General features: G+C 43.7%; 1 protein-coding gene, 1 long non-coding RNA gene and 1 pseudogene across 4 annotated transcripts in view; 2 read left to right on the top strand and 1 right to left on the bottom strand.

The window, feature by feature from the left end:
* Positions 1 to 4,963: 4,963 nt before the first annotated feature.
* On the bottom strand, positions 4,964 to 9,589 carry PJA1 (praja ring finger ubiquitin ligase 1). Of its 3 annotated transcripts, none has more exons than XM_005593831.4 (2): positions 9,486 to 9,589; positions 4,964 to 7,234 (listed from the first exon to the last, which is right to left on the bottom strand). In XM_005593831.4, exon 2 carries the CDS (start codon positions 7,171 to 7,173, stop codon positions 5,404 to 5,406), a length of 1,770 nt encoding a protein of 589 aa, XP_005593888.1. In that variant the 5' UTR covers positions 7,174 to 7,234; positions 9,486 to 9,589; the 3' UTR covers positions 4,964 to 5,403. The 3 variants fall into 3 exon arrangements, with proteins under 3 accessions (XP_005593888.1, XP_005593887.1, XP_005593886.1); XM_005593830.4 differs by having other exon boundaries at positions 4,964 to 7,240; XM_005593829.4 differs by having other exon boundaries at positions 4,964 to 7,562.
* Positions 9,590 to 17,493: 7,904 nt separating this feature from the next.
* Positions 17,494 to 19,143, top strand: LOC135969103 (uncharacterized; annotated as a pseudogene).
* Positions 19,144 to 24,169: 5,026 nt separating this feature from the next.
* Positions 24,170 to 25,458, top strand: part of LOC102125092 (uncharacterized) — a 29,974-nt gene continuing 28,685 nt past the window's right edge. The window contains exon 1 of the long non-coding RNA XR_287311.4: positions 24,170 to 24,268. This is a non-coding gene — a long non-coding RNA (uncharacterized lncRNA). The remainder of the gene's footprint in view (positions 24,269 to 25,458) is intronic.

A 25,458-nucleotide genomic window follows, 5' to 3' on the forward strand; every position in this document is an offset into this window, starting at 1 on the left:
CACAGGCAGGAGCTCAATCAATATTTGTTGAGCTAAACTAGCCAACTCTGAACCTCCGTTTTTGAGTGCAAGAGTGGGCAGAAATGTGTTTGCTGAATGCAATTCGAGCATGGTCCTGACTGAGCAGAGCCTTGGGCTTGGTTCCCTGGGTCCCTGCAGATCTGTCTCCATGGGTTCGGTGGCCCAGTCACACACCTCTGACTATGAGCAGACACTATCTGCTAGTCCCCAGTTCTATGTATGAATTCTTCTACGTATGTGTCTTGTTTCTCCTCTTCCTCCTACCAAAGTGCCTGACTTCTATTGTCTGCGTGCCCCTGGGCTGCTCTTGCCCTGGTCCCACAGTGCTGTGCTTGGACGCAGGTAGCACACAGTGCTTATGACCAGAGTGCCTGAATGGGGTCTAGCTGCAGCCAGTTGGGGGTTCTACATTGACGTCCAGATCCCCAGGTGCTCCCCACCACGCTGGGACTAGGATGGATGGGGAGAAAACATCTCTGCTGCCCTCCCCCACCAAGCAAACATGCTCTTGCTCTGTCTTCAGAATGTCATCACCTTTCTGAACATTGGTCTCCTTACCACTCACCTGGGGTTGATGGCAGGGTCTAGTGAAATCAGTGAATGCAAAGGGGTCTGGGGAAATCTTATCCAAATGTGAGAGATTGTGAAGTCTCACTAATGTTTTACCACCCTTCTTGAGATAGTGAAGTACCCAGGGAGGAAACAGGAGGAAGGGGGGCCTCCAGGGGTCAGCAAAACCCACAGCAAAGGGCCTAGCCACTAAGTTCCAGGCTGCAGAGGCATATGCCAAGGCAGGCTGAAAGGGTTGCCCAGGGGTCCCAGAATCTGGCTTGCTCCACACCAGACCTTGTGCAAGGCTGGGACCGTGTCGGCAAACACCCTATCAGCTTCATTTTATTCAGAGGTTCAATCCAGGCCAAAGAGGGGTGTGCTGAAGCTTGTTGCCATGTATTTCTCCATCTTCAGATAAATGCCACCTTCTCTCCACAGGCCTTGGGTATGAGAACAGCCTCTGACACACTGGGGATTCCACAGGACAAACAGAAAATGGGATAGAGTTTGAGGGTTGAGAGGGTGGCAGGAGGGGAGGGGGGCGCCAGGGCCTCAGAGGCTGGGGGTGGGAGTGGGGCTAAGCTTGGTCCAAGTCCCCATGACCCCTACTGCGTTCTCTGAACACAGCCCCTGCTTGAGCCTACCTTGGGAGAGGAATCTATTCACGCTGTCACCCAGTGTTGCAGAACACTTTTGTGCCAAGCAGTGCATGCTGGGACTGTAGAAATGGCTCACACATAGCTTTTGACATCAAGAACTTAGAGATGGGAGACACAGAGAGGCAAGGAGCTAGGGGATATTGAATTTTTCTTTCCAGGAGCTGGCAAATTAGTTTTTTTTTTTTTTTCTTTTTTTGAGATGGAGTCTCGCTCTGTTGCCCAGGCTGGAGTGCAGTGGTGCGATCTCGGCTCACTGCAACCTCCACCTCCCTTGTTCAAGCCATTCTCCTGCCTCAGCCTCCTGAGTAGCTGGGACTACAGGCGCGTGCCACCATGCCTGGCTAATTTTTGTATTTTTAGTAGAGACGGGGTTTCACCACATTGGTCAGGCTGGTCTCAAACTCCTGACCTCGTGATCAGTCCACCTCAGCCTCCCAAAGTGCTGGGATTACAGGCATGAGCCACTGCGCCCGGCCACAGATGAACTTTTTAAAGGATGAATAAAATTTAAACAGAGCTGGAAAGGACACTTCAGGTCAGAGATCCCTAGGCACTTCCATGGAAGGGTTTCACTGAAACAAAGGGCTAAGAGAAGGGTAGGGCCTTAGGGCACAGTAAGAGCCTTCTAATGGTTCAGCTGTAGTGCCAGCTGGGGAGACCACCTCAGGAAGTTACAGTGCTCTCTTGCAAGATGTAGTGCTTTATGCCTCAAATGATTGACCAAATCCGGGGTTTTTTATTTCACAGCCAGAAAACAAGACCAGAAACCCAGAAGTAAAGTGTAGTGGGTGATACCTTCAATGAATACCCAAACAACTTATTTTCATAAATGACTGCTTCATGTCTGGAGGCCCCTGAGGCCTGCTGTTCTAAAACCATGGCCCTGGGTGCCAATGACAGGTCCACTGCATCATAAACAGAAATTGCCTGACCCTTGGCCATGTGAAATATCTCATATGATGAGGAAAACAGCCACAAAAGTGGGATATGGTATTGGCAAGTACTTGGGGTTCCTAGTTACAAACAACAGAAACCAATGCTAGTTTAGTTGAATCCGAAAAGTTTTATTGGAAAGCTATAGAGGAGATTGGGGAATTGTCAGAGAGGCTGGAGAATCAGAAACTGGCAAGAGCAAAGGAACTGGGCAGCCAAGCACACAGCCACATCCTGCCATAGGAGCTATTGGCTGCCAGCACTGTCAGCACGGGACCCACATCACTGCCACCCTGTACCACTGCTGCTGCCGCCCCTGCTGCCACCACCATCATCACCACAGCAGCATGGGGACAAATGCTTCAGGATCCCTGCTTCTCTGACTTTCTCCCTCCAGCCTTAAAGTACTGGGCACGAGTGTATGATGGGCTTAGTTCATGTCCCAGGTCCAAGTCACAGCTACTCAGGGCCCCAGGAGTACAGGTCCTGGGGCCTGTGGGCTTTCCTGGTAGAGCACGCCTCAAGTCCACCAAGACACTGCAGTAGCAGGTTGCTCCAACACACCAGCAGGGGGCTTTGAGCACTGGGTAAGTGTCCCTTTCTGTTTCTGTGCAGAGACTAATTCTGACTAAAAGGCAAATTAGGGTCACTGCTATGCAATAGCAACAGAAAGGAAGATGATTAGGACCCAAGCGTGCTCCTAAAACACCTCCTTAGGTGGTGCCAGTCAGAGCACAGCAAAGGTTAATGGTAAACCTCCAAAACCCCACCCTAAAAGGGCTCTCCAAGGACTCAGACTCCTGAGCCTCCATAACCAGCTGAGGTGCTGGCTGAAGGCCAAGGGGAAACCTAGAATGACTTGTGAGGGATGAAGTCATAAATATCAGCTTGACCAGTTGCAGAAAAAAGAGCTGCAGTTTCAACCCACATTTCTGTACTTGCAGTGAGAGAAGAATAACATCCTGCTTTTCCTAATTGGAAAATTTTTTGATTTTGCTTATTTTGTTGTAATAATATTCATGAAAATGCACTGACACTGTAAAAAATATGAAGCAAATTCATTATTTCAGGTGAAAGACAAAAGCCTCCTTCCTGACTGCTTTCCCCCAATCCTCCGTCCCTCCCTAGAGGTAACCCCTGCCATCAGTTAGGCATGTCGCCTTCCAGACATTCTTAGGCATTTTCATATAAAGTTTGGTTTTGTAAGGTTTTATTTTACACAAACACTGTACATATTACTCTACACTATGCTTTCATAACACTGTCTTGGAGATCTTTTCGTATCAGTACATCCAACTTTTAACTGCTGCATAGTTTTAATTCCATACTAGCAAGGAACCCAGGTTGGGCTGAAGTGCACGCACCAATTGAATATGCTGATAGATAGCTACTACCCAAACTGTTCTCCAAGAAGACCGCTATAGTTTATATGCACACCAACCCCATGAGTCTTTTCATTTCATCTCTTCCTAGCCCAAACTAGATATTATCATGAAGAAAAGCTATTGGCTTCTGATAGATGTAATATGTTTCATCGGTGTGTTAATTTACATGTCACCGATTATGAGTCAGGTTGAACTTGAACAACATCCAGCCTGTTGGAGATGTGCGGAAATAGCACTCAGAAACTGTCAGTAGGAGCATGAACAAGTACAATGACTTTGGAAAGCAATTTGGCAATATCTAGTTGGGGTGAAGATGCTCAAACCCTAGAACCCAGAAATTTCACTTCCATATACTTACCTCTAGAGAACTTCACACATGTGCACAAAAGGACATCTGTTTAGTATGTTCATTGCCGCAAAATGCTGGGAAGAACCTAAGTGTTCACCAGTAGGGAAATGGATAAATAAGGTGTGGTAATTCATACAATTAATATTTTGTATACAGCAGTTAAAACTGCATGAACTAGATCCACATATATCGGAATGGCTAAGTCTCCAAAACACTGTTGAGCGTAAAATTCAAGTTGCAAAATGATATATATAGTCTATCAATTATATCCATTTAAAAAACATTAATACTGTATTTGATTATGAATATATACACACATATACATACATACACACACTCATATATATGTCTAAAGACACACACAAGAAGTAAACACACCATTTTCTGGTGTGTTTCTTACCTCTGTGTAAGAAAGAAGGTAAATATTATGGGCTGAGGAACTTCACCTGTGCTTAAAAAATATATATTTATTGGAGAGAGAAAGAGAGAAGAGAGGGGTGGCGGGAGAGAGAGAGAGAAAGAGAGAGAGAGAGAGACACATCTCTGAAGCAAATATAGCCAAATGTTAAAACCTGTTCACTCTGTGTAGGTGAGTACCTGTATTTTCCTGTAGCACTTGTGTGGCATATTTTTTCTATTCCTATCTGTGTCACTGTGTTAAGCTATAAAATTCGCATATAGCTTTATTTTTTTGGACCCATTCCCTCTGAGAGTTTCTATTTTCTCAAAGGTGATTTCAACTCATTCATCCCTACATTCAGTTTGGACTTAATCCTGCCATTGTTTTGTTTCTTTACCATGCTTTCTTATTGTTTCTCTCTTTCCTTCTTTGTTTTCTTCCTTCTTCATCTATTTGACTTTTTCCCTGTAGTAGCTGGACAACCATACACTTTATTCCTACTTTTAAAGTCACTGCCCTCATTTTTTTTTTTTTTTTTTTTTGCGATTGTTGAAGTCAGCATTTCCAGTGAAACTAAAGTTTTTGATGCAAATGCAAGGGATCAATTATAAAGTCATTCAGTACCACTGTTTCAGACAAAACCAAAGAATTCCATTACACCATGTAAAACCAAAAGAAAAACTTTAATAAGCTTTTACAGCACTGCAATTACAGGAACATCGACCCATAACATGCAACAAAAATGATTTTGCCTTTTGGACATATTTAACAGATACACTTGACATTACAAGTAACAGCAACACATTCTACTGAAGAAAACAAATGCGATTTAACTTTCAGGTTAGAAAACGTATGTTCTTACTGCAATCTCAAGTAGCATTTATAAAGTTTAGTTTTCCCTTTTCTAACCTCTAAAAGATGATATGATTTTTAATGCAATCATACACAACTGTTTTCACATTGGAAATAATCACGAGGAATCAATAGGTTTAGGCTAACTGACTGACTGGTTTTGTTTCCATTGTTAATTTCAAGAGGGCTCCTGCAGTATTGTGGATTTCAGATGGGGAAAATAATCAGACCAGGAGTAAACAACCTTGGTCTTTAGAGTGGGGGAGGGAACATGCAGCGGCACACAGGGCAGGTGCCTGACTTCTGAAGCCAGATGGACACACACGGCTTGTGGAAATAGTGGTGGCATGGCAGCTCAGTTGCCACCTCCCCCTTCACATATTCGCTACAGCAGATGGGGCAGCACATCTCCTGACCAACTGCGCCATGATCTTCAGTGACCAGGATCTCGGGAAGAGCGTCAATGCTCTCCTTGCTTGCTGGTGGATTGGCCACCTCCACATCCACTGCAAGAGACTCCAAGTGTGCAAGGGCAGTTTCCATTGCCTGGGCCAGGCGTTCTTCAAGTGCCATGTAGGTGAGGAACTGAGGATCCACATAGGAAATGGCTTCAGCCACTCCTAACCCATCTGCAAATCCATCAAAGAGGCTCCAATCCACTTCTAGGTCTTCGCTCACACTGGAGTCATCTTCAAGGTTGTTGTTCCCATCCAGCATGAATACCCCAGGCTGCATCAACTCATGACCAGAATCATTATCCCCCTCACTGCTACTCTCATTCTCATTGTACTGGAGCCAAGGAATTTCTCCTTCTTCCAGGGATGCCTGCTCTTCCTGAAGAGATGGTTCTCGAACTTCTTCAAGGTAATTGTTGCCATTGCTGCCAGCACTGGCCCCAGCGCCAGCCCCGGCACTGGCACTAGCACCGGGGCCGGGGCTGGCGCCAGTGCTGGCACTCACCTTAGCCTGTGGAGGTTCCCGCTCTTCTTTCCCCGGCAGAGTCTCCCAGCTTTCGCCACTGGAGGACAGGGCTTGCTCTCGGCTTCGATATTTCCGACGCAGAGCAGCAATCCACTCTTTGTCACTGTCAGAGTCTTCCTCGCAGTATTTGTAGTAATCATCACTGTGCGTCCAGAAGTCAGGGTCGGCCATGGTGTGTCGTCGTCTCGGCACCTTTTCTGGTTTCACTTGGTCACTCCTCACTTCCCGTTTGTCTTCAGGGTACTTTGGCTCAGAATAGCCACTTGAACTCTCGCCTCTGCCTCTTCTTGCTGGGCCATCTGAGTGGCCTTCATTGTCATTGGCAGTATCCCTCCACCTGGAAGTACTGTGTGGCATATCATCATCATCATCAGTATCAAAAAAAATTTTGGGTTTCACGCAGTTTGGACTTGCCAGGTTTCTGATTTTGGGCCTGACCACAGGTTCCTCTGCACTCTTTGAGGTGTTTTCCCCACCACCACAAATACTCACAGGAGCCCTGCTGGGACGTGCAGGTAAATTTTGCTCCCTTTTCTCCCTCTCCAAGCTGTCACCTTTTGTAGCCACCTTGCCTTCAGCAGAAGACGACTGTGAGGCCACACTACTTTGTGGCAGGAAGTCAGCTCTGCTAGCTGAGCATCTTGCTGCAGGGACTGGGTCTAACTTGTCTCGCTCCTCTCTCACATCACGGCTAAAACTAGAGAACTGTGGAGGTGGCCCAGCCAAAGACCTTGCCCCTTTCTCTGGGTCATACAGCTTATCATCTTTAAACTTGCCAGTTTTTCCTCTCGCTGGCGGTCGCTCAACAGGCCCAGCCCCCTCCTCCTCACTATCATCTGCCCCATAAGAGTCAATATGTCCATAGGTCATTCCTCTTCTGCTACCCGAAGCTCTGTACTCTCTTGGCGGATACCTGGAATAGTCCTCATTATCAATATTTAGGTTGGTTCCCGAACTCTCGCTGTCGTCCCAACTACGACGAGTAGTGGAAAATGGCGATCGGCTCCTCTTGGTGGTTTGACTGGAGGCTGATCTGTGCATTGGGACTTTGGAGTTCGTCTTTCTCTGGCTGGCAATCCTTTCCCGCTGGCTCGTGGGTGGCCTGAAACTGACATAAGCATGCCTTCTTCCATACCTCCTACCTGTATTGGACTGATACCCTCCTGTTGGATTGGGCCATACAGGCTTGCTAGATTCCTGACCCATCACTCTGACTTAGGAGGGTTTTCAATACAGCTGGGGCTGGGGCAGGAAGATTCCTGCTCCCTGCACACGTTTTTCAGATGGGAAAGTAAAATCAGTTTAGAATAAAGGAGCAGGGAGATTTATTTTCACTTCAGCAGGCAGGTAACTGAAAGAATAAGGGGCCTTTAAATTTAGTTTCACTTTCTTCTAAGGCCTGGAGTAGCATTCCAGTGACAGGTGTAGACCTGGAACACATTTTTAATGTTGGCAAAATGATTACAAGACTGGGTTTGCAGGAAAGCCAGACTTAGGGGAGAATCTGACGGAAGATGGGGGGTGACCGGACACTTGGAAGGTGGGTGAAGTACTGTAGAATTGTGCCAATGTGGGGAAAGGAAAGACTGCTGTAGTTTTCTTTTTATGGGGTGTCTGCCTTTTTCTGAGTGCTGCAAACATACAGGAGAAATGCAAATTGGAATAGAGTGGAAAATACAGATCGCTGTGTGCGCACAAGTGCCTATGTGTCTATCAAGAGGAGAGGGACAGGTGGAAGGGGACCAGCAATCCTGCAACAGAGGGATGTTTATGTTTGTAGGGGGAAAGGGTATGAGTGTTAGAATGATTCTGGATGTGGGTATGAAAATGACAGGCATGGGTGGGGTGGCTTTGGAGGAGAGGGGTGTGTGTATGTATGAGGAAAGGGAAGGTGTTTATGTGTGTCGCTGTATGTGTGGCAGCTGAAACTACAGAAGGATGCCCATGTTTATGTGTATGTCACAGGCAGGGGAGTGTATGGTTGGCAATGGAGAGGAGTGTCTGAGAGTTTGTGTGTGCGTATGTTAGTCAAAATGGGAGGCAACAATGGAGAAATGTCAGTGTGAGCAAATGCAGCAGGCACAAACGGAAGCGGGGGTCGGGAGTGGCGCAGCACTGGAGACGGATGCGCTTGAGGTGGATGGAACAGAGGCCGGCAATCAAAGAACGATGCCTGCCTGTGTGGATATGGCAAGCAGGGAAGCAGGTGGTGTCCCCATAGAAGGATTTATGTGAGTGTGTGTGTGCACCTCAGGGACCAGCGAAAGAGCTGTGTCTGACACACGTGGCAGAGAGATCAATAGAGGAGAGCATTTGAGGAGGGGGTATGAATGAGCACATGTGGCTGTATATGCATGTCACTGGCCAGCAATAGAAGGATGTCCTTATGTGTGTATATGACAGGAAGGAAGAAGGAGAGCAGCCTGAGGGGGTGTGTGAATAGGCATGTGTTCGCGAGAGCACGCAGAGACCGAGCAGGGAGGGGGCCGGTGCTAGAGGTGTGTATGTGGTAGGCGGATAGAGGAGGGGGAAGGCATGGGAGGATGTGAGGGTGTGAGGGTGTGTGAGAGGGTGTGTGAGAGGGTGTGTGAGAGGGTGTGTGCTGCGTGTGCCTGCGCATGCGCGGGAGAGAAGACGCACTGGAACCTTGAGGATGGAGGGGCAAGGAGGGGGCTGCAATGGAAAGCTTCTCTGCGGGGGCGCGTGCTCGCGAGACACGGAGGGGTGTGGGGTAGGGGGTACGCAATGTCATAATAAGAGGTGGGAAAAGGCCATCAGCTCAAACGGGAGACCCAAACCGATGTAGCAGGGAAGAGGCAAAATGAAAGAAAAGGGCGTGCGTGGGTCTAGTTTTCCCTGAGAATAATTATTTTTTCCTCCTTACAATTTTTTCCCTGGGAACAGTATTTTTACCTAAAAATCTTAACCATTTACCATTTGGCAAAACAACAGCAAAATATGGGAAGAAAGGCCACGGAGTGCTCCGCAAAGGGGCCGAGGAAGGAAGAAGGAAGGAGAGGGGAGGAGAGGCAGGGAGAAGTGGGAGAGGGCCGCGACCACCACTACCCTCCCAATAGCGATGAAAGCCACTCGAGTGGGGACCGCGCCACACGAAAGGGGTTCCCGGCAGCGGAGGATGCGGCCCCAGAACAGGCCGATGTAGAACATGGGCCTCACTCTGCAGTCAGGTCCCGCGTCCGCCCCACCCCTTCCCGAGGGGCGAACCTGAAAAGCAGTTCCCAGGAACCCCGCAAAATCCTCGTCCCCGTGCCCGGCCACTCGCACTGCGCCCGACCACTCGCGCCACCGCCAGCGCCCGGATGAATCGAGGAAACAATCAGCCTTTCACTCACCAAGTCCAGAAAGCCACACGCTTTTCAGAGAAGCAGAGCTCTCGGACCTCCGACCGCCACGACCGCCAGAGCCGCTGCTCCCGGTCTCGAGCTCCTCCCCCGCCAGACAGCAGCGGGGCGGGTGGCGACTGCGGCGGCGGAAGTGATTGTGAAGTCAGCTGGAGCCCGCCCCCTTGATGTGGCGGGGGCGGCAGCTGCTTTCCACAAATCAGGGTGGGCCCGAAAGCATTATTTCATCTTAAATGATGAAATCGTCAAGGATACAGCAAAGGACAGCGAAAAATGTCACGAACACCCAGCTTTAACTAATGTTAAATATTTAGCTATATTCCCTTCTGTGTTTTTTTTTAATAAAATAAAATCTGCAAATTCTTTCTGATTAAGTCCAATGTGAGAGTAATTACGTTACTACATCACATCCTATGTTACGTGTTATGGTTGTACCGAAAGTATTAAACCTGTGAAACTATATTTAGGGTTGCAGTAAGCTTAAATTTTTTTAACCTTATTGTTAAAGCAAACTGAAGCTGTTTAGTGTTGAATTTGTTGCTGCTAATCACAAAACCAAGCTTCTCTATTCAAGAGATCATAAGACACAACACAGGTTCATATTCTGGTATTGCATTGCAGTTAAAACATATTACAGTTATGCCTTTTGGATTTATACCATTTTACTGAATTCTGAAGTCTTTAAATTGCGCTTTATAATGGAACTCTAATATTTACAGCCAATGTAAACATTTCCTATGTTCACAACAGTAGCAAAGTTTTGTTCTTACTGGAAACAAAATGCACAAGAGAACAAAAATCTTAGGGGTAGCAACATAATAGAAATAGAATGTATAACTTTCAAACCATTAAAGTAATAATATGTGGAACAAAGAGAAAAACTCATTCTGAACAAAGGTCAAGAAATGTTGCTGGGGGTGTGCAAAAAAAAGGATGCAAAAAGTAAACAAAAACGCAGGAATCTAAATATATCAGCATGCATTATGGGTTAACATCTCCTAATAAAAACCAAACTCTTATTTTGAGGATTTTGTTTTTAAAAGTCAAGTTATATACTATTTCTGTGAGTTTCACCTAAAGCAGAAATAGAAAAAATATATATATGACAGTAAAATACTAGCAGAAAAAAAGGAAGGGAGGGAGGGAATGAGGGAAAGAAAGAAGCAAAAAAAAAAAAAAAGAAAGAAAAGGAAGGAGGAAAGAAACTCGTAACAACATCAATATCCTAAACATCGAGAACTCAGAGTAAAAAGCACTAAAGAGAACAAAACAGGTTGTTTTATTCACTCAGAAAGATACGACAAGCTGATGGTGTGTGCCTGTAGTCCCAACTACTTAGGAGGCTGAGGCAGGAGGATTGTGTGAGCCCAGGAGGTTGAGACTGAAGTGAGTGGAGATCACGCCACTGCACTCCAGCCTGGACAACCAAGCAAGATGCTGTCTCAAAATAATGATGATAATAATAATGATAATAATAATTGAACTTCATTGGCGAGAAATCTGAAGCTATCAATTTTTTAAATGGAGATACATTTTCTTTCTTTTTTTTTTTTTTGAGATACATTTTCATCTAGCAATTCTACTTCTAGTCAACTTCTCTGTTGTGTGTTCTATTGAGACACACAAGTGGAGAAAGATATGTGAATAGGAGTGTAGCAAGATAATGCAAACCACTTTAATTCTCCTCAACAAATAAATTGCTTAAATTTACTTAAACATGTTGCTTGGTGGCTCATGTACAGACATGGTGGCTGACACCTGTAATCACAGCACTTTGGGAGACCAAGGCAGGAGGATTGCTTGAGCCCAGGAGTTTCAGACCAGCCTGGACAATATGGTGAAACCCCATCTCTGCAAAAAAATGTAAAAATTTCCTTGGCACAATGGCACATGCCTATAGTCCCAGCCACTTGGGAGGCTGAGGTGGGAGAATCACTTGAGCCCAGGAGGTTGAGGCTGCAGTGAGCTAAGATTGCGCCACTGCAATCCAGCCTAGAAAATAGACTCAGACCCCGTCTCAAAAAAAGAAAGAAAGAAAGAAAGAAAGAAAGAAAGAAAGAAAGAAAGAAAGAAAGAAAGAAAGAAAGAAAGAAAGAGAAAAAGAAGAAGAAAGGAAATAAGGCAAGTATATACATACTGATCTAATATAAATATATTAAGTGAAAAAAGCATGTTGCAGAACAACGCATTTTTTTAAAAAAAATATGATAGTCACAAAAATTTATGTGCCAAACAACATAGTTTCAAAATATATAAAACAAATACTGTTAGAAATATAAAGAGAGATCAGGAAGTCTGCAATTATAGTGGGAAACTTCACCTCATTTCTTATGGTATAGATAAATCAAATAGACTGCAAAATAAATAATGATATGAGGAAATGGGACAATACAATATACTGAATGTATATGTATTTTTGTTTTCTGTTTTTTTGAGACAGAGTCTTGCTCTGTCACCCAGGCTGGAGTACAGTGGTGCAATCTTGGCTCACTGCAACCTCCACCTCCCAAGTTCAAGCAATTCTCCTGCCTCAGCCTCCTGAGTTGCTAGGACTGCAGGTGCTCACCACCACACCCAGCTAGTTTTTGTATTTTTTGGCAGAGATGGGATTTCACCATGTTGACCAGGCTGGTCTCAAACTCCTGACCTCAAGCGATCCACCTGCATCGGTCTCCCAACATGCTGGAGTTACAGGCTTGAGTCACTGTGCCCAGCTTGTATATGTATTTTTGGACTCAAGAGAGGATACATTTTCTTTATAAAATATTTTTAAATATGTCAACTATACAGAAAAGTAGAATACAAAATACACATTTGAATGCACCTGTCACATGGATTGCGCAAATTTTATTTTCTCCAGATCCTCAGATCCTTCTGTTTTTGAAACAAAATAGTACAGTTGAAGCTCTCACTTCATCCTATTCACTTGACCTCTCTCTTGAAAATAAGCCTTATTTGGAAGTTGATGTGCTCTCGTCTTGTTCATGTTTGTGTGTGTATATATATATATATCTATGTATAGATAGATGTGTATATATGTATATGTGTATATGTATGTGTATGTGTATATATATACATATATGCATATATGTAGTATATATTTACAGATGTGTATATATATATCTGTGCATATATGTAGTATATATTTATAGATATATATATATCTGTGACCAATACACAATTTTTTTCATGTATTTAAATTATGCAAATGGTATCATTATAAATATATACTTTTGCAACTTAGATTTTCACTCTATTGATTTTTGAAACTCAGCAATTTTGATACCTGTAGATCTAAGTCATGCATTTTAACTGCTGAATATTACTGTATCAATTATCCAATATATTACTATAACGTATTATTGTATGGCCTTCTTTTGCATAAGTTATCTAATTTATCTCTTTTCCTACTGTTTCTGTTTTGTGCAATTATAAGTGAGGATTTCAATGAACATCCTAGTGCATGGCTCCTTGTGCCTACATAGAAGAGTTTCTTCAGGGCAGAGCTTCCCAACTGAGTTATAAGTGTTCTGATATATTGATCCCCTTAGATCTACAGGAAGGTAGCTCTGGCTTCAGCAGCTGCCCCTAGGGACTGTTGCCTCTGGCCAAGAGCACACTGTCTGTTTATTCCAATGAGCTGACACAATATTAGCATTTTAAATATATGTTCTGATGTGAAAAGGATTGAAATAAATTGCTCCAGTATAGAAACACTGAAATAGAATTTCTTGGTCAAAGAGTATGTTGTAGTTATCTATTGCTGTATAACAAATTTCCCTAAAACATAGCAGCTAAAAACAACAAACATTTATCATATCACGGTTTCCATGGGTCTGGAATCCAGGCATGGCTTAGTTAGGTGCCTCTGGCTCAAAGCTTCTTATGAGGTTGCACCCAACCTCTCATCTAGGGTTGCAGTCTCATTTGAAGGCTCAAGTAGGGTAAGAGGTCCACTTCCAGGCTCTTTTACATGGTTGTCGACAGGCCAAAGAAGACCCATTTCTAAGCTAATTCATGTGACTGTTGTCAGACTTTGTTTCCTCGTCATGTGGACCTATCCGTAGGCTTCCTAAGTCTCCTCACAGCATGGTAGCTGGAGAGAGGGAGAGAGAGATCCCAAGAGGAAAGATGCAGTGAGAGCCCATCACTTTTGCCATATCTTATTCATTAAAAACAAGCCATGGAATTTGTTCATTTTATCTAAGTTACCAAATTTGTGGCCATAGAGTTGTTCATAATACTTTGTATTATCCTTTTAATGTCCATGAGGTCAGTCGCAATGGCTCCTCTGTAATTTCTGATATGAGTAACTCTGTTTACTCTCTTTTTTTCTTGGTTAGTCTGGCTATAGGTTTCTCAATCTTGTTGACCTTTTCAAAGAACCAGCTTTTGATTGTATTATTTTTTCTCTACTATTGTTCTGTTTTCAATTTCATTGATTCCTGTTTTAATTTTATTGCCTGTTTCTTTCTACTTACTTTGGACTGAATTTACTCTTTTATTTTCTAGTTTCCTAAGATGGAAGCTTGGGTGATTTATTTAAGGTCTTTCTTATTTTCTAATGTATGCATTCAATGCTACAAATTTCCCTGTAAGCACTGCTTTTGCTGCATCCCACATATTTTGGTAAATTATCTCAAAATACTTTAACATTTATCTTGACACTTCTTCTCTAACCCATGTTTTATTTGAAAGTGTATTGTTTAATCTCCAAATACTATATGATTTTCCAGCTATCATTCTTTTATTGATTCCTAATTCAATTTCATTGCGGTCTGAGAGGATACTTTGTATAGTGTCTATTCTTTTAAATTTGTTGAGGCATGTTTAATGGCCCAGGATGTAGTCAATCTTGGTGAATGTCCAATGTGAGCTTGAAAAGAATGTGTATTCTGCTTTTGTTGGATGAAGTTATCTATAAATGTCCATTAGATCCAGTTGATTGATGGTGCTATTCAGTTCAACTATATCTTTACTGATTTTCTGCCTGCTGGATCTGTCAATTAGTGATAGAGTGGTGTTGAAGTCTCCAACTATAATTATGAATTCATCTATTTTTTCTTGAAGTCCTATCAGTTTTTGACTCATATATTTTGATGCTCTGTTGTTAGGCACATACACATTGAAGATTGTTACGTCTTCTTGGAGAACTGACTCCTTTTTCATTACATAACACCCCTATTTGTCCCTAATAATTTTCCTTGTTCTAAAATCTGCTGTGTCTGAAATTAACATAGCTAATCTGGCTTTCTTTTGATTACTGTTAGTATGGTATATATTTCTGAATCCCTTTACTTTTAGTTTATCTCTGTCTTTATACAGTTGGTTTCATGAAGATAACATATAGTTAAGTCTTGTTTTTAAAATCCATTCTGATAGTCTCTTTTAATTGGTGCATTTAGATCATTCACATTTAAAGTGATTACTGATATAGTTGGATTAATATCTACCACACTTGTAGTACTTGTAACTATTCCCTATTTGATGCCCTTGCTCTTTTTTTTTTTTTTTCTTGTTGATGGAGTCTTGCTCTGTCACCCAGGCTGGAGTGCAGTGGCTCAATCTCGGCTCACTGCAACCTCCACCTCCTAGGTTCAAGCGGTTCTCCTGCCTTCACCTCCTGAGTAGCGGGGATTACAGGTGCCCACCACCACACCCAGGTAATTTTTGTATTTTTTTAGTAGAGAGGAGGGTTTCACCATGTTGCCCAGGCTAGTGTTGAACTCCTGACCTCAGGTGATCCACCCACCTTGGCCTCCCAAAGCGCTGGATTACAGGTGTGAGCCACCATGTTCAGCTTTTTTTGTTTTGTTTTGTTTTGTTTGTCTTTTTGTTTTTTTGAGATAGAGTCTCACTGTGTCACTCAGACTGGGGTACAGTGGTGTGATGTCAGCTCACTGCAGCCTTGCCTCCCAGACTCAAGTAATCCTCCCACCTCAGCCTCCTGAGTAGCTGGGACTGCAGGCACACACCACCATGCTCAGCTAACTTTTTAACTTTTTTTGTAGAGATGAGGCCTCCCTATATTGCCCAGGCTGGTCTGGAACTCCTGGGCTCAAGCGATCCTCCCACCTCACCTCCCAAAGTGCTGGGATTACAGGCATGAACCACTGCACCCAGCTTCTCTGATTTTAATTAAGCATTTTATTCTCTCCTCTCTTAGCATATTAAGTTTACTTTTTATTTTTACTTTTTTAGTGATTAGAGCTTACAATATACATTTACAACTAGTCCAAGTTCACTTTTAAATAACACTATAACTTCTCATGAATAGTGCAGGCACCTTGTAACATACTATTTCCAATTCCTTCCTTCAGTCTCTTATAACAGATTTAATAATCATTTCTGTCATTCGTTTCATTAGTATATATACTATAATCATTCAACATATTGATACTATTATTTTGAACAAGCTGTTATTAGATCAATTAGTAACAAGAAAAACAAAATATTTTATTTTATTTATACCTTAATTTATTTCCATTTCAATGTTCTTCCTTTCTTTACGTAGATTCATATTTCTAACCAATATTATTTTTCTTCTCTCTGAAGAACCTCTTTTAACATTTCTTGCAAGGCAATTCCTAGAAGTGACATCATAATACTTTTGCCACATTCTATTTATTAAAGGTGAGTTACTAGGCCTAACCCACATTCAATGGGAGGAGATTACCCAAGAGCATGCATGGGGGCAGGAGGAGGCCATCATGAGGCATCATGGGGGCAGGAGGATGTTGGAGCATTTCAACCTTAATAAATATTCCCAATCTGTTTTCCAAAATGGTTATAACAATCACATTTTCACCTGAAGTTTATTCACATCTCTGCTTTTGGTGAGTATTCGCCAGATCCTCACCACTCTTGATATAAGCTTTAAAACTGTTGCCAATTTGATGAGTATGGAACACTGGCTTTGCTTTTCCCTGAATTACTAGAGAAGTTAAGCATCCTTTCACAGTTGTTGACCATTTAGATCTCTTCTCTGAATTGCTTGGTCATATCTTTTGTCCGTGTTTCTACTGGGGTTGTTTTTATGGTTATTGATTTCTAGGAGTTCTTTATATATTCTGAATACCAGATGTCAGCTGTATTTGTACCATTGCAACTATCTTCTCATAGTCGGAGTTTTCTTTAAATGGAAATATGAAATTTTAAAAGCAGTTAAAATAAACCATGGGAGAATGTTTTTTTTATAATCCTGGAATGGAGAAGACCTTTGTAAGTTCGATGAAATATACAAGAGAAAAAAAGAGAGAGAAAGAGAAAAGTTTCAACTACATCAAAAAAATCTTCTGGCCAGCAAAAAATAAACAATTCTAAGTAAAATAAAAGAAAAATGAAGTGCCAGGCACAGTGGCTCACCTTGACAACTTGAAGCCAGGAGTTCAAGACCAGCTTAGACAACATAGCAAGACCCCATTTCAATTAAATATTTGCTGCTAATTGCATAAAGGACTAATTTCCCAAATACATGAAGAGTTCCTATAAATCAATAAAAGGCCAACAAACCAATTTTAACATGAGCAAAGGATACCAATAAACATTTTATTAGAAAGGAAATACAAATGGTATTTCAACATGTGAGAAGACGTTCAAGCTCAATGATACAAATAAAATGGAATATGATTTCACCCATCAGACTGAGCAATGAGAGAAAGTTTGATAAACACTGTTGTTGAAGGTGTGGAGCCACAGGCAGGCACCCTTCAACATTGCTGGTGGTAGGGTGAGGGTACTTGGTAGTTAGAGCCTCTGTAGTCAGCAAGTTGGCAATAGCTATCAAATTACTAATGCACATACTTTTTGGCCCAAAAATTCTACTTCTAGGAATTTGCTTACAGATATACTTGCACATGATTGAAATGAAATATGTGCCATTATATTCCTTACATCACAGTGTTGTTTTGAATAGCAAAAAACTAGAATGAACCTAAACATTTATCAAAAGGGAAATGAATAGTTGTGACGGTGGAAGACCTACTGTAACACAGCTAAGATGCAGACTCTAATGCTAGTTGTATCAGAAGGGATAAATCTAGAAATCAATATTGAATGCAAAAAGTGAGTTGTAAGAGGGTATGTATATTACAATAGCATCTATATATGTTTTAAAAGCACATAGGGGGCATTGTAGGTTTGAGATTGTTCTATCTTCTCAGAGAATTATTTATTTGATCACCAATAAATGACATAATGATATACCTCTAATAAGACTTTTGGTATAAAGGTCAATCCTGCCAGCAATTCTACTTTCCAGTTTTTGTTGTTGTTGTTGTTGTTGTTTGAGATGGAGTCTCGCTCTGTCGCCCAGGCTGGAGTGCAGCAGCATGATCTCAACTCACTGCAACCTCCACCTCCTGGGTTCAAGTGATTCTCCTGCTTCAGCCTCCCGAGTAGCTGGGACTACAGGCTCATGCCACCATGCCATGCCAAGTTAATTTTTGTATTTTTAGTAGAGACGAGGTTTTGCCATGTTGGCCAGGCTAGTCTTGAACTCCTGACCTCAAGTGATCTGCCTGCCTGGGCCTCCCAAAGTGCTGAGATTATAGGAGTGAGCCACCACACCCAGCCTCCAGTTTTCTTTTGTTAAGATTTTTTTCTGGCATATTTTTACTCATCTTCTAAAAATATTTTTAAGGTAATATCTTTATAATTACACACAAATATTTATGTAATTTTAGACCCAGTCATAAAAGAAACCCTATGTGCATGCTTTATTAAAACTATAGTCCTTTCTCGGCTTGGGCGGCGGGAGGGCTGGCAGCAGCCAGCCAGCCCAGCTTCGTGAAGGCTCTCCAGGCGCCGCAGCCCACAGGCACCCGGCACGGGAGGCACGCGCCCTCCCCGCCGCGAGGATTCCCAAGAGGAAGGTCTGCTCCGCCTAAGGGGCCGCCAAGGAAGAGCCCAAGAGGAGATCGGCGCGGTTGTCAGCTAAACCTCCTGCAAAAGTGGAAGCAAAACCGAAAAAGGCAGCAGCAAAGGACAAATCTTTAGACAAAAAAGTGCAAACAAAAGGGAAAAGGGGAGCAAAGGGAAAACAGGCCAAAGTGGCTAACCAAGAAACTAAAGATTTACCTGCAGAAAACGGTGAAAGGAAAACTGAAGAGAGTCCAGCCTCTGATGAAGCAGGAGCCAAATCTGGTTAGTGCCATATAACATGTCTTATCGGTGGTCCCTGTCTCACTTCTTGTACAATCCAGAGGAATATTTTTATCAACTAAATAGTTGGTAAATTTACAAAATTGCAAATGTAAATGCAAGTTTTTTAGTAGCTCTAGAAACATTTTTAAGAAAGAGGGAATCACACCTCATCCCATTTTTTAAGTGTAAATGCTTTTTTTTTTTTTTTTAAGGTGAAATCATTTGCCGGTTGTTTATTTTTTGGTACAACCAGAAAATAGTGTGGGATATTGAATTATGGGATGTTTTGACTGTCTCGGGTGTCAGCTTAACATTCCGTAGATGGGGGTTAGTTTTTATATCCTGTAATACAAAGCATATTAAATGGCAATATGGAGTCAGTCCTGCATTTAATGTCTTGAACATTTTAAATTACTTCTATTCCCATGGTTTTTTTTTGTTTTTGTTTGTTTTTTTTTTTTTTAGTAGAATTGTTTCCTAGAGAAAACCACTCTTTGATCATGGCCCTCCCTGTCAGAATTGTATGCACTCTATAACATCTTTGGTTGTGGTAGTCCTGTTTTCCTGATAACTTTGTTACTGTGCTGTGAAAGATTTAAAATTTGAATATGTAGTGTACATGCTATTCAGTTGTGAATTGGTGGGATATATAATAGCTTATCAACATGTGAAGGTACTGGTACTTGATAGCCTCTTTTTTTTTTTTTTTTTTTTTTTTTTTGAGGCGGAGTCTTGCTCTGTCGCCCAGGCTGGAGTGCAGTGGCCAGATCTCGGCTCACTGCAAGCTCCGCCTCCTGGGTTTATGCCATTCTCCTGCCTCAGCCTCCCGAGTAGCTGGGACTACAGGCGCCCACCACCTCGCCCGGCTAGTTTTTTGTATTTGTTTTAGTAGAGACGGGGTTTCACTGTGTTAGCCAGGATGGTCTCGATCTCCTGACCTCGTGATCCGCCCGTCTCGGCCTCCCAAAGTGCTGGGATTACAGGCTTGAGCCACCGCACCTGGCCTTGATAGCCTCTTAAGGAAAATTTGCTTCCAAATTTTAAGCAGGAAAGTCACTGGAATAACTTTAAAAAAGAATTACAATACATAGCTTTTTAGATTTTTGTTACATGTGTTAAGAATTGTGTACAAATCGAAATGTCTGTACTGATCCTTAACCAATAAAATCTCAATTATGAAAGAAAAAAAATCATAGTCCTTTCTATTTTTACTTGCCTCCCACCTCGGCCTGTATCAGTACTCCCTCCACAACCTATGTCAATAAACTAGTATTCATTATTCCATATTTTTCTTCATACTTGTGTAATCACATACAAACATATGCATACACATATATGTATACTTTTGTGTGTATATACATATACACATATGCAATACATGCACAAGTTTTTATTTGTCCTTTTTTATTAAAATGAGATTATATACATACTCTTCCAGTTCATATTCTTCTCACTCAACAACACTCCCTGGAAATCAATCATATGGATCTAATTACTAATCTTCAATGGTTGCCTAGTATTTCATAGTGTGGATGTGTCATAATCTACTCAGCTATTAACCTATTGATAGGTTACTATGATTTTTAGGGTTTAAAAAAGCTATAAGTAATTATGCAATACACATCTGTTATGGTTTGAATGTCTCCTCCAAAACTCATGTTGAACTTTAATTGCCAATGTAATGGAATTGGGAGATGGGGCCTTTAAGAGGTGATTAAGTCATGAGGGCTCCACCCTCTTGAATGAATTAATGCCATTATTGTGGTAGTGAGTTAGTTACAGAGGGAATGGGTTCCTGATAAAATGATAAGCTTGGCTTCTTCTTACTCTGTGCTTTGCATGCTCACTTCCACCTTTTGCCGTCCACCATGGGATTACCCTCACCAGATGCCAGTGCCATGTCCTTGGACTTCCCAACCTCCAGAACCATGAGCCAAATAAACTTCTGTTCTTTACAAATTACCCAGTCTGTGGTATTCTGATACATCAGCAGAAAATGAACTAAGACATCTTTGTCCATATAGGACCTTAAGTACTGGGGTTTCCATTCTTACAGGATGATGTCCCAGAAGTAGGATTGCTAGGTCAAATGATGTGCATCTTTTTATTTTAATAAATGGTGTCAGACTGCTTTCCCCAAAGCTTAGAGCCTTCTCACTTCCTCAACAATGTGTGGCCCAGCAGCCTGGCTAACTTGACTTATTCTTGGCAGAGATTCCTCTCCAAAGAATTTGAAATTCAAAAGGAGACACACAGAGATTGAGAAGATTGGAGCTGTGTCATATTCATATCAATCAATTCTGAAAACAAGCCCAATATCTTGAAAATACAGTCTTAGTTTTTGCCCAAGTTAGCCAGAGTTGAATTCTGTTGCTTGCAACCAAAAGACACTAATAAACCGTAGTCATGGACTGAGACCTCAACCTGGTCACAAATCCAGCCCTGATCCCAACTACGAATTCAACTCTAATCCATGCCATAGACTTAATCCTCACCCAGGTTGGAAACTGAGGGTCATTCCTGGCCCCAGACTTCACTGTACACTGCCTGCCAAGAACTCCTCTCCAAGGGATGTTCCTGGCTGCCAGTGGATACATTTCAGTGGAAACATTTCGGCCAAACGTATCCATAGCCTGAGACCCAAAGTTAAGGCTTCTTTGTGGCAACCAGTGCTGATTACTTCTGGAGACGGGGGAATTTCTTGTGAAGAAAAATTTGTAAAATCTAAGAGATATTTTGGGGACATCTGGGTTGCAGGAAATAAAAGATCAAAAGGGAACACGGTTCTGGGGTGAAGGTTTAGTTTGTGGAGGCAGATAATAGGGATATGAGGGAGCCAAGTGTCTGGAGCTGAATGGGGCTGGGCTGAATCCCCTGCTGGAGCCTACATGGGTCTCTATGAGAGAGAGATCCCGTGCTCCCAGGATAAGCTCAGAGGAATTGTCACCAAGAGGTCCGGGCAGCCTGTGACCCACAGTCTTCCTTCTTTGTCTCTCTCAACATTCTGGCACTGCCTCAACTGGCCCAATGGGCCCCCATGAGGCTCAGGCCCCTTTCCCCACTGTTCTGACACAGGCCCCAAAGCCACCTGCCACTTTCTCCTTCCTTCCAATTTCCCTCCCATCATCTTTTCCCCTGGTGTATCTTCTCACTGCATGCCTCCTGCTGAATTTCAGGGATTAGGACTGTCTACCATGGGACACAGCTCCCTTCTCTTCTCCCTGGAGCCAGGAGGTTCTTGCCAAATCTGGCCCCAGCCTCACCCCAAGGATCTCTGGAAGGAATTAGGCAGAACTTGCTGGGTGTGTGACTGGAGAGACAAGTCAAGAGTGTGGGGAGGGAACTACCATTTGTCAAACACCTATTATTATATACCAGGTAGGGAGTTAGTACTTAGCTCCCCTATTTAATCTCCACAGCAAGTCAATGAGATAGCAATTTTTATGGTCAGATAGGGAAGCTGAGGCCCAGGTATGTTCAAAGATTTGTCCAAGGCTACTCAGCTAGAGGTGGCAGAGCTGGGATTTGGACTCAGGACTGTTGAATCCAAAGCCAGCTCCTTCCAGGACTTAAACAAGAGGAATGTAGTGGCCTCAATTTCTGCCTAAAAGGGAGGCCCTACCAGGTAGAGAGTTCCCTGGTGGAGGCCTAGAGCACCTTCCTGGACCCTGGGCCCACTCTGTAGGGAGGGCTAGCTGGGTAAGAGCTGTACTAGAGGGGCAGAGAAGCAGGTTTCTCTCACCCCAACCCCTGCAGGTTCCACTCAGGCAGTGCTGGTCTCCCTCCTCCCATAGTGTCTCCCCACTCCCCTTATTCCTCTGTGCTTCCATCAACAGGGAGAGAAGAGAGCCAGCAGACAGTGCTGAGAGTAGGGTAAGCAGAGTCAGAAGACCAGACACAGTTCATTCACAGGCAAGAACTCTGGGCTGCTCCCGCTTCACTGTTCCCATCAGGGCAATGGGGCATGGGGGGGGTGTATAAGACGATGGCTGAGACCATGTCAACTCCACCAGTGCATGTGTGGTGAGGCCTGCCTGGGCAGGCAAGCACTGTGACCATGTCAGTGGAGATGACTTTGCCCACAGAACATGATTCAGGGGATAGCAAGGGCAGGAGCTAGGGTAAGCCAGGAAGACACATCAATAGCTGGTACAAGAGCTCTGTTAGGCCCTGCCTGGGGTCCAAGCCCTGCCTCTGGCTGCCCCATCATGACAGAAAGGTGGAGGATAAGCAAATGAGAATCTGTGGTTAATAGAAATGGGGACTTTTTGAAAAGAGGAACACTACAGGAAGTACAAGAAAGTAAGAAAGGGCTGGAAACACTCTCCTGGTTGTCCTGAGAGGGAGAGGAAATTACACCTGTAAGAAAAAGCTTGCCTTTAGATCTCCACAGAGGCAAGGGGCACTGTGTGGCTGATTAAGCGGCGTTCTAGTTACAGATCTGATACCCCTGCTTGCTGTACAACCCTGAGCAGGTCTTTTATTCCTTTCCGGGTCGCAGTGTTTCCATCTGCACAGTGAGAATTTGGACCCAAATGTTCTCCAAGAGCTCTGTCAGCTCTCAAATTCCAGCATCTTCTCCAAACCTGCTCTGAGTCAAGCCCCTTGAGCATGGCTGTGCCTCAGGCACTGATGGTTGTTTTAATGTGCTGATCAGTAGTGGAAGTCACAGTAACATTGTGACATAGGGGTGGTGTGCGTTGGGGTCATCCTAGGATCCAACATGAACTCCTCACCACAGCCTAGAGGCTTGAGTGGATTAATGCCCTGCCCATCTTTCCAGCCTCCCCTCTCCCTCTCCAGTTTCCCCTGACCTCCTTTCCTTGCCTGGGACATATCAGACTCGTTCTTGCTTTGGCACCTTCACATACACTGTTCACTGTACTTGGAATGCAGGATCCCCACCTCTTTGGTAATTCTCTTCCTTTTGATCTTAGCTGAAATGGCCTCTCTTCCAGGAAGTCTTCCTGGGTCCCTAGCCTAGGCCAGCTCCCACTCTGAAACACACTCATAGCATCATGATAAGATCACAGTAGTAATTGCTTGTACCATACAAGTATGTTTGTATCTGTCTCCCCTCCTCAATTATTATCAGCTCCCTGATAGCAAGACCCTTGTTTATCTCATTCACAGCTCTACCCTTGGTGTCCAATAACCCAGGAAACTTTTAACCAACAACTATTTCTTGAAAACAAAACCCCTAGAAGCTGCCATGTGCTATAGACTTACTGGGCGCCAGGCACAGACATACAACATCTCATTGGATCCTTGGATCATGCCCTCCCTACTTATTTCTTAGGTGCAGAGATAGTGTGGCAGAGAGCTGAGGGGTTTTGTCCTTTCAGAAGTCTTTGTCCTGGACCAGTTGGCTGGGATGCGCAGAGCTGGGCCTGGCAAGCAGGTCTGCCTGTTTTGCGCCTCCTTTATTTGCTTGCCACCACTCTTCGGAGAGGAGCAGCAGCTGTGGCCGCTCCTCGTGTTCCCATAGCAACCAATGCTTACCTCCCGCTCACACTGGTTCCTAATTGCCTGATTACGCATCTTCTCCCCCACCAGCTCGCCAGCTCGGGAGCTTCTTGAGAGCAGGGTCCATGGCAGGCTTTGCTCACCATTGCGTGGCTCCAGACTCAGTGAGTATTAGTTAAATGAACAAAAATGAATGCATGACCATCCATGCACATGGGTTTTTACAAGCTTTCATCAAAAACAAGGCACCTGGCAACCTGTAGTGGCTGAGGGGAGGGCGAATTTGAGATCTCAGTGCTCCTGGCTCACCTCTGCTTAGTGGCGTGGGTGGCCAGCCCCCCTTCTCCTTTCTCCCCTGCTGCCTGGGGAAGCTCTTTAGAAAACAGGCAAGACAGCCTGCACGGTCATGGCTGCTGGCAGGAGGGGGATGCTGGAGATGGTGTGACACCCTCCCCTACCAATCCCCCCACCCCTGCTCCGCCATGCACAGGCACACTCGAACTCCCTCACCACCTCCTTCTGATGGAAACCATCTCAAATGGCCAGTTTTTGTTTTAAGAATTACCAGAAACAATTGAGCAGCCTATCCAATTCTAATGCTCTGTTCACAATCTCACCAGTCAGCCCCTTTACTCTGTTCCCATTGCCATCATGTTAATCCCACTCACCACCATCTTCCACCTGAGCTGCTCCAACAGCTGCCTCTCTGTCCCACTTCTGTCCTCTTCTCTTCCCCCTCCTGCCCTCCCTCACCCCATCTTCCATGGCACAGACAGAAGGAGTGTCCCAAACAGAAATCATACCATGTTATTCCCAGCCAGACTCACGAGGGAGGCAGGTGCATTTTTTACTATTTTTGTGGCATGACAGAGTCTGTGTAAGTCACCGAAGTGCCTAGAGGGGGAGCAGGCAGAGCTACTAGTCCATTAACTTAGTCTTTAAATGTTTGTTTCCTTAAATGTTTGGCTTTGGACCACACATAAGCTGGTGAGTCCAGAGCTCACAAGGATGGGACCAATATGAGTTTTTACCCTAATGGAAGAAACAGAAAAAAAAAAAACAAACTGAGACGTGATCTGCACTTTGTAGAGGGTGCTATGGGAATGTACAGGGAAGTATGTTTGTGCGGAACCAGAGGAAGAAACATTTGAGCTGGACTTCCTATCAGAAATTGTTGGTTGCAAGCAACAGAAAGCATCTCTCATTAACTTAGGAGAGAAGGGAATTTGTGGGGTTGGAGGGGTAAGCTATAGGGAGCTTACAGAATCAAGAGAAAAGCTAGAGAACCAGATATGGAAATTGACATAAGCAAAGGCACTTCTTGGGGAGGGGTTGGGAAGGAATAGGAAGCAGG

Source organism: Macaca fascicularis, chromosome X (assembly GCF_037993035.2).
Source record: "Macaca fascicularis isolate 582-1 chromosome X, T2T-MFA8v1.1".
NCBI lineage: Eukaryota > Metazoa > Chordata > Mammalia > Primates > Cercopithecidae > Macaca > Macaca fascicularis.